Source organism: Xiphophorus hellerii, chromosome 18 (genome assembly GCF_003331165.1).
Source record: "Xiphophorus hellerii strain 12219 chromosome 18, Xiphophorus_hellerii-4.1, whole genome shotgun sequence".
NCBI classification, from domain to species: Eukaryota; Metazoa; Chordata; class Actinopteri; order Cyprinodontiformes; family Poeciliidae; genus Xiphophorus; species Xiphophorus hellerii.
In genome coordinates, this window is record NC_045689.1 from 15,558,738 (window position 1) to 15,568,430 (window position 9,693).

At 36.0% G+C, this 9,693-nt stretch overlaps 1 protein-coding gene across 1 annotated transcript; it reads right to left on the reverse strand.

Annotated features, from left to right (window-relative positions):
* Window positions 1-1,850: 1,850 nt before the first annotated feature.
* rbm7 (RNA binding motif protein 7) lies at window positions 1,851-8,678 on the reverse strand. The gene is made up of 5 exons (XM_032546044.1): window positions 8,469-8,678; window positions 8,054-8,216; window positions 6,904-6,976; window positions 2,912-3,005; window positions 1,851-2,822 (listed from the first exon to the last, which is right to left on the reverse strand). The coding sequence occupies exons 1-5, from the start codon at window positions 8,559-8,561 to the stop codon at window positions 2,457-2,459; spliced, it is 789 nt and encodes a 262-aa protein (XP_032401935.1). The 5' UTR covers window positions 8,562-8,678; the 3' UTR covers window positions 1,851-2,456.
* Between the last annotated feature and the right edge of the window lie 1,015 nt (window positions 8,679-9,693).

Here is a 9,693-nt window from a genome sequence, read left to right on the forward strand (position 1 = left end):
TAATTAATTCTTTCGTTCACCGTTATTATGCAGTTATTAAAAACATTTGTTGAAAAATAATGTTAACCAATAATAAAGATAAAATAAGAATTATATAATTGTTATTATTACTGTTCGTGTTATTTTTATAATTACCACTTGATCCACTACCCCTTTAAACCTACTTCCCAATGATCTCACCACGGAAATTGCGGCAGGTGTAATTTATTATCAATCAATAATTGCGCGCGCATCTGAACGAACCCGAACTTATCTTTCTTAAACCTTTAAAATATTTCCCTTTTCTTTTTTTTTTTCTTTTAAAGTAGGTTATGCTAAATAAGTTGTATATATATATATATATATTTCGCCGAAGTGAAATATCTATTACACTTCTAATAATAACAACAACAATAACTATAACAACGGTAGAAATAATAATAAAATAATAATATTATTAACAATAATAATAATTTCATCATCGTAATCATTTTATGCCTAAGCCTAAAAATGTGTCTAGACTTGAAAGTGGCTGTCCGAAAGGAGAATAATTTCTCCCTCAAATTACCGATAAAGATGCTTGTAGACTTTGCGGTTTGGTTTTGAGAGGACCAAATATTACTTGATCAAAACGACTTAATACATAATTAATGGCACGAGTCCTTAAGATAAAGAGAAAAATAAACAATGCAATTTTAAAAGCATGCTAGCAAAATAAAATATATGGAATAAAAAAATACGGAAGTTTTTTTTTTTTTTTTCCCCTCATGAGTATTTTGGTCAGTAATTCAAGCTCAATTATCTGTGACAATGCATTAACCCCTTGGTACAGGAAGCACTGTTTGAAGGAATCCTGTCACTTGTTATCTGCGCTGTTGGGCTCCTGCAAAGGCAGCGAGCGGATAGCTTTCCGGGGGTGTTTAGAAGTGGGATCATTTCAGGAGCCACGCTTCTATTCAGGTCCGAACAGCAGCGGCTGCCGAGTGGCCCCCTAATCTTATTCAGCCTTTCCAGGGCTGGAGACGCCATGTAGATCAACCAATTAGAAGAGTTATGCCACAGTCAGAAGCGTAATATGGATCTTCCTGGTAGGCCTACCGACACCGGAGAGAGGATACTCTCTATTGGAGCAATTTGGGAGTATCAGGATGCAATCGGATACTAGAGCAGATTAGAAGGAAGGTAGAGGGAAAATACTACACAGCCTTTTGGAGTGTTGAAAGCGCATAAAAAAAAAGAAAAAAGGTTTTAATATTGAGACAGTAAAATGAAAACTGTCGGGCAGACTTCGTTCAGATTTGATTATCAGCTAGTTCTAAGCAACAGGTCTGAGGCAAAAGGCAGATTGCAACATGAAGCCCCATGTTTCCAAGTGTTGCTAAATTTGGGATGGGAGTGAAGCCAAACATTTTCCCCATCCGTAAACGCCCAAAACCTGTGCCATTTTTTAAAGCGTGTTGAGAAAAGTGGATGGGACACTGCTTAGGAAGAAATAAACCTGGCACTAACCCCGTGTTGTCAAGTTGAAAGAATGGGAGTCTGATTCACGTTAAGACTTGAAAGCATCATAAATAGAAAGGTCAAACGTTGGAGCTGATCATGTAGCTTGGTTATATTTAACTTCTTAATTGATTCAATAAATGGATGTGTGTGGCGCCACCTGTAGATTACTTCAGAACCCGCTGTACAAGCATATTAGTTACACTTGGTCCATTTATAGGTGCAGATAAGGCCATGTGTGCGTGCATTACAGCGTGTAAGCGTCAACATACAATATCCTCTTTATACACCATGAGCTGTAAATAGCCTTTATGAACAACAACAAAGACTCAAAGGCATGTGTTGAAGCCAGATGAATAACAATACAGCAGTCAAGTGAAAAGAGCTTTATAGAGAAAAGGTTCACTTTAAAACATGTTTTACAGATTGGAGTTTAAAAAATAAAACCCACAGAAAAGTAAAATAAAGCCCCTTTTGCTGGAAAGAGCAAGGTTGATCTAAAAATTAAAAAAGTTGGTGCCCTGTGTTTGTTTCAATGTTGCTGGTGGAATTTATAGCTAAAGTTGATGTTCTTTTCAGCAAAAGTACCTGAAAATTTGTTTACATTGTTAGGAGCACCATTTAAGCACAATTGCATAACACAAATCTGTTAAGTATCATACATTTTTGAAGTCATTTTTTATCTTTTTTGTCATTCAAGATTGTTGTAACTGCTTCTGCAACATTACAATCACTTTCAGAATATCCAGAACAGCCGAGAACAAAACTGTCACATCAAAGAAAAATGTTCAAATTTAAAGACCTTTAAAAAGAGGCCTTAAAGGCATGAGTTATTAAATCCTCAAATTGGTGAGATCATTTACAAACAACCTGAGTATATACACAATGATTTTTAACCTAATTCAGATTTTCTTAAAAGAAATATCCACAAAAAATGTGAAGAACTGATTTTTTTTTTTCTTTCACAAATATGTAACTCAGTAACGTCGCCATCTGTGAACGTACTCTTTGAGGCCACGATTGCCAGCCCGTTCATCACGACTGTTTCCACCTCGGCTGTCGTGGTGTCGGTTGCCACCACTCCTGTCATTCTGGTGGTGGTAGTTCTCCCGGCTGTGGCTGTGCTGCTGATAACGACCAGAGCCGTGCTCATCCCCGTGGCGCTGGCTTCTCCCGCCGCTGTTCATCTGGGTTCGATCATGCCTGTAGTGATCGTCGTCCTGCTGCCTCAACTCCCCTCTGCCAGAATTTCCAGCAGCGGGCGACTGCCGGTGGAAAGATTTGGCAAAAGTGCCGTTAAGCAGCTCGAGCTGCTGCATATGGAGTTGCCACATGTTGTTCCTCTGTGGATGTAGAAAAGAACAGGTAGCGAGGCGTGAGTTTTTTTTTTGTTTTTTGAGTTTTTACTTTGTAGGCCAAGAAATAGTGTTACCATGGCATGCTTTGGGAGATGGTCAGGCGATGAAAATGACCTCTGCATTTGGTGTGGAGGTGTGTATGGAGGAGAACTAAACTGGATTGGCATCCTGTAAGGGAATAAAAAAAAAAATACATTGAAAAATGTTACATTTATTAAAAAGTTTGTACCAAAACCCTTGTTTCGCATATTTTCATTTACATCACCACCACTCTTAAACAGAAAAAAATTCAGTAGTGCACAAACGCAAGATTTACATGGAAGATATTTCGAACAAACTTTAGCTTCTTTATACAGAAAAGAACAACATTTTCCCTTAAGAGCAAGATCTTGGTGAGTGTTTGTACATTTGTATGGGTGAAGTTCAGTTTGGTCCACACTTACATCTTCAATGGGTTATTCTTTTAAACTAATCAATACAAAGGATGAAAGCCTCACAATTTACACAACATGCCAAGTTATGTCTGTACACTGATTCTGTTTTCATTGCACTTTTGTAGCAAACAAATTTATTTGCTGCAAGTTCTGTGCTAGAGGTAGTGGTTTCGAAAGAAAGTGAAAATGAAATAATTAAAATATTACCATTTATGAATCACAGAACATGTACCTAACTTTTAAGAAATTGTTTTTCTAAACTCATTAAGGTCCACCAAAGACCATGCTGTTTCTAAGAATTTGGTTAACGGGGGAAAGAAACACATTGACAGGTGGTCAGGAAAAAATACAAAATAAAACAAAAAATCAAGGGAAAACTTCCAAATGAATCAATACTTGACATATGTCTGCTGATATTTACTGAGAAAAATTTAAAATCTGTGCACACATGTTCCCCAGTAAAAGAAAGGAAATGGTTTAAATACAGAAAAAGGGGAAATTTATTATTTTAGCCTGCTATGTTTTATTTAATCATAAATGCTTCTAGAATTACTGCTGAAAAACAGAATAAGTTGGAACAAATTAACCTGTAACTGAACAAACTGAAGTAACTAAAGCTAGTTAGTTACTTAAACTTGCTGTACTCTTTCAAAAAAAAAAAAAATGCACACACTGCCAAGTACAGGGTACTGGTTGCATTGGTATGTATTTTTAGTTAGAAGCACAGCTAAATTTACATGATTTTTTGCAGTATAACAAAAAGGTCATTTTCATGACTGGCCATTCAAATTGACAGCAAAGTTAATAATATGGATAACAGTGAATGTGAATGTCTGGTTTTACCTGAATTTTTTCACATAAAACTGCAAATAACATGGCAGTGTTTAAAGTATTGATTACAAGTATTGATATTAATCATCTGTTGCAGAACAAACTATGATTTCTTCCCTTGTAATAAATAGACAAGAGTGGATATTTTTGGCTGTAAGCACATAAATAAAAAAAAATAAAATAAAATTCTAGCCAGTCTTTATCAAAGGTACAACATAGGTAATAGATGCAAGCGACTGAACACAAAGAGGAAGGAAGAAACTGCTCAATATGCGTACATGTCTATGTACTCTTGTACTTATGACACATCAGCAGCGCTGGCTCAGTTACTGTTCCACTCTTAAGAGTGCAAAAAGGCAAGTATGATCAACGGGCCTGGATATGTTCTTTCCTTGGCTATTCTATTGAGTCACTGGACTTAATCAAGAAAGATATCACACATTGCACAGCATAACTACTAGAAATAAAAGGCGAAAGTGAGTGCAGAAAGTTACTGTTTAATGTCCACCATAAATTTCTTGCAAAACATTTTAGGATGTTTCTCAGTAGATCTCAGAACTCAAAGCATCTATGCAGTCAATTAATTAAAAAAAAAAAGATTAAAAGCAGAGTTTCTACAGGTTTCACCAACTCAAACTGGTGATTTGATGTTCATGTGAAGAGAAAACTGTTTTCATAACTGTACATTTTGTTTTATGCAAACGACTCTGCAGTAGAGTTTAGATTTACAGCCTAAGTCCAACCTTATATTCGGGCTGAAACTTGTCAAAACCGTATCCTTGATGTTCGGGCAGGTCTTCTGTGGCGCATTTTTAATAAGCCTACAATACATACAGCACAGTGAAAACTAAACAAAACAAGAATGCATGTTGTCCTTATTGTTGTATTAATCTATTTATTAAAGTCTAAATAGATGAGCATAGGCCTGTCACGATAAACTTTGTTGAGCGATTGTCTCAAAAATTATTGCAATAAACAATAATATTGTTTGAAGACCTTTTTACACTGATTTAATTGGAATGCATGTGATTTCCTGCCAAAGATAGATACACTTTATTTTCAAAAGAACACTTAACACTGGAACTGATAAACAAAATAAACAAAACAACCAAAAACAAAAATAAAATGGATTCTCCGTCTCCATTAACAAAAAATTTACTTAAAATCTAAACAACATAAAGCCAAAGTGGAAATAAATACTTCATTCAACCAAAAGAGTGCAGATTATGAAGTCTGTATACTATATTGCCCTTCAGTAATCATTAGATTTAAATAGAAAAGATGGGCACATCCGACTACCTGGTGTAATAGTTCACACTATACGATTTTTTGCCCCAATTTCCCCCTTACGACAATCTTAGAACGTTGGGCGTTCTAAGATTGTCGCTTGCGATTTCGTAACCGATCATCCTGTAGTGTGTGGTGTGTTATGGTAGATCATGAGGTCGGATCTAAATCAGGGGTTTTCCCCGACTGGGAGCATTAGCCTGTTGAATGTGACAGGTAGCCGATCAGAAAGCGCAGAATCCCCTCCGTGCTTTCTGAGGGGAAATTACGGAGGGGAATCCCAAACAGCTGCACAACCCAAAGTCCAGCGGACATTGGAGATGATATGTGGAAACAACATTAACGTTTATTCAACATTTTGTGCAAAGAATATAGAAATGACAAGGGGAGGAGTTGGAGAAAAATTGCTACCGCAGTTGACAAACACGGTAACTTTTCAGCTGTTCGTTAACATGACATAAATAGGTTATAATGATTTTAATTCAGTCAGGACTGACACTAGCCACATGCATTGCAGGTAGATTGTAGTAAAGCATTGATTAATGCCTGGTTTTAAAATTAGTTAACTGGACTTGTAGCCATTATTTTGTGCCCATTGTTGGACACCACACGGCACGATCGAACCCTTATACCTAGGATTTCTGTCGGCTAATGTATGGTCTCTCATGTTTTGAAAATGGGCCGACAACTCTAGGATCATGTAGTGAGAGCTTGGCATTACACTAAAGAAATGAGGAAGAGAAGGGTCAGTGGAGAGCACCGGAGTTGAGCCTTTTTTCATTTAGTGTCATCAACAGAAAAAGTAAAAGGCCGGAAGAAACGATAAAACCGATAATTAAAATGAAGTCAATAGTTTTAATTTATTGTGCGATTAATTGATTTATTGTTTATTGCGACAGGCCTAGATGAGTAGGTAATTTACCCTGATGAAGAAAGAAAGAATGTAAGGTGTAGAAGTTAATTAGACTGAAACAAGCACAGCTGACTAGCCCTGCCCTGCTAAGCTCCCATCAATCACTCATCCCAAAAGATTTGCTATTGACTCGCCCTGTGGTTACAACATGTGACAAAATGGAGCTGGAAAATGTCAAACAAAAGCTAAAAATTAAAGAAGTTACACGACTAAACCAACAAAATGCAAAGTCAGAGGCCTGGAAGTATTTTAAACTGGTTCTTGGCTTCACTGAGTGCACCAAATGTGTTGCTTTTCACTCCTACGTCAGGTTTACTTTGGGCTGGAACCTCTAATTGAAGTCAATTAGTAGGGTTGGTTCAAGCTCGGACACAATATCTATGGGCCTGGGCCGGGTCAGATTCTTTAGGCCCAGTCTAAACTTTACTCTGCAGGAGGAGACACCACAGTCCCCAGTGATCCTCTTAAGCATCCTCGCCTCCATCTTTAAATCAGGAGTACTTGCTGGTAATTTAACAACCAATGTATTAATTCCCTGTATTTGTTTTATTTTAATAAGGGGGGTGGGGGCATAATATATAGGGCACTTATGTATTCTTACCTTTGGCCATGAGGATTTGGGGTATTTGCAGGACTAGAATTCTGGGAGTTTCCTGGACTGCTATGACTGCTACCTATGAAAAAAAGTGTTTTTTAAAAAGTGAAATGTTACATTCTAGATTTATATTTTAGATTTATCCCAAAATGTTTTGTGCTGATTTATGTTTAAGTAACAGAGAAAATAATCTGTATAACCTTCTGTGTATATTAGTTTTAAAAAATATATATGTTTATGCTTACCAGTACCAACAACATATATGTTGCTAAACTTTGGTTATTAATTTGAGAAAAAAAGTTTTATTTACAGAGCATTACTTCTTACCATGCAGTGAAAATCTGCATAAAAATCACGACAGCAGCGCTCTCATTCAGTAGGAGCATTAATGCAATTGGTGAACATCATTTCAAGCATTCCTAGCCTAAATTTAATTCCCCACATGTTAGAAGGCATAAAAGCCTCCTCAGGAGAGAGGCTTTAAGGGCAAAATTAAGAGATTAATCTGTGTTATGGAATATTAGCACACTAAAAATGTCAGATTAATCATATGTTTTAACGAACTCACATTGACAATCCTAAAATATATCTATATATGACAAAATATTAGCACTTCTGCTGGTTTCTATTCATTTCAGGGACCTTTATGGGTTTCCATTCATTAATTAATAAATGGGTACCAGCAATTTTGTCCATGAGTGTATGATATATTGAATAATTAAAAATGTTACTTTGCATTTTGTATTATTATTTCTACAATAAATGAAACTGATGTTTCTTCTCCAATTTAGCAAATAGAAACAATTTTCATAATACTAATTGATCTAAAACAAGTTTATTTCAGACAGCGAGAAAAAAAAAGCATTCTTACTAAGTGAATTTACACAAATGTACATATTTTTATTCATACGCACAGACATATGTTGTGGTAATTTTGTAACATTCCCATGTATCCTCAAATCTCTGCGTAAATTAAAGATATTGAAATGTAGCTATTTGCAATTTTTATTAACTAACTTAAAATGTAAAATCATTTTCTAAGCAAGTTGTTTTAACTCCATCTATTGATAATATAACTTCATGCAAATATCTATAGATTAATTCTAATTTGTTGTCACATTATTTACAATGACTGAGATGTTAAACGATTTCTCACCCGTTCTGAACTGGACTTGGATGGTTTTCCCATACAGCGATGTCCCATTTAGAAGTTGCATGGCATAAGGCACGGACACCTCATGTTTATAAACTGCAAAGCCAAATGTTTTCTGTTTCCCATCCGAATCTTTAGGGATTTTAGTTCGGATGAGAGGTCCAGCCTGCAAACACAACCACTTTCTGTCACAAACAAGGCTGCAAAAACTTATAAATTTCACGCTAACAGAATAGCTTTAGTGTACATAATAAAAATGTAAAAAAAGAAGAAAAATTAAAGAAAGCTTAAGATAAGATCATGTTCGTAAATTACAACTCTGGCCTGTCTGTCCTCAAACATTTTCTCGGGATTAGCATTAGCCTGCCGTTACAAACAAACAGGACATCTGCTAGCTTGTGGCTAACAACAGCAGCACCTGTAAAAACAGCTCGAACAGCAGTTCCTCCGTAACTCTGGTGTCTAAGTTTCTTATGAAGAGAGTGCGATCCGCTTCGTCTTCTATACCCATCGTATTTGAGGTGCTAGTGAAACTTTTTAGTGAAACAAAGAAACAAACACAGACACTAGCATGAAAAACACCGTGGCATTCAAAAGTAAGCACCTCTGTTTTCTTCTTCCTGAGCCTTCTTCATTACGGAAGCATTACTGCCACCAACTGGTAAGGAGTGTGTACAACATGACAAATAAAATAAAATAAAATAAATATATTATTTTATTTATATATTATTCATATTTTAAGCATTACTTTTAATTTGTTCAGTTTAGAGTTTCAAGTGTTACTTGTTAAAACTGATTTTAGACGCACTCTTACATGTAGAGTTTAAAATAAACATATTTCCACTACGTCTTTCCACTGTTGATGTGAGAAGTTGCCATTTTGAAAGCAAAATCAGCCTTCCACTTAATAAATTTGGGCATTCTGAATTGTTTTCATTTCTTCAGTGGGGAGTCCGACTTCAGAGGTCGTTCCAGTTAATTTTTTCTGACTGTGAAGTTGGAATTTCCCAGTTCTGAGTACAACTACAAAGCAGCATAATCCATAATCAGTATCTGAGGGAGGATTCTCCCAGACAGGCAGAACAAACTTAGAGAAACCTTAAATCCGTGGCTTCCATAGACTGTACTTACTCCACAGATGCAGGGGTATATGAAAGACTGCCACATCTGTTTAAAAGCAAAACAAATCAGTTATTATTAAATGTATTATTTATTAAGTGGAAGGCTGATTTTGAATTCAAAATCATAAATGTGGTAATAAATGTGGGTATTCTGAATGTTTTCATTTTTTTCAGTGGGGAATCCGACTTCAGAGGGCGTTCCAGTTAATTTTTCTGACTGGGAAGTTGGAATTTCCCAGTTCTGAGTACAACTAGAAACAGCATAATCCTTCCCTATACTACCCCTTGAGCCTAAAGCAAACCGACATGCATACCACTGCTTAGTGCACTGGAGTGTGTAATGTAAAACCTGTGTGTCAACACACAATGTTTTAAAGGGGCAGTATTATGTATTTTCCAATGACATAGTATCGGTTTATAGCAAAATAATGTTACTTTTAGTTGCTATTAAAAAAGCTCTATATATCAAATATGACTTAAAAGAAATTTGACTTCACAATTCATGCCCTGAAATTGGACCTT

Excerpts from the sequence above, each read along its gene's own strand:
- rbm7 (XM_032546044.1), bottom strand. The coding sequence starts at position 8,561 with ATGGGTATAGAAGACGAAGCGGATCGCACTCTCTTCATAAGAAACTTA. Across the intron at positions 8,217-8,468 it reads TGTTCGAGCTGTTTTTACAG|GCTGGACCTCTCATCCGAAC; the intron begins GTGCTGCTGTTG and ends TTGTGTTTGCAG. Across the intron at positions 6,977-8,053 it reads CCAAGTCCAGTTCAGAACGG|GTAGCAGTCATAGCAGTCCA; the intron begins GTGAGAAATCGT and ends TTTTTTTCATAG.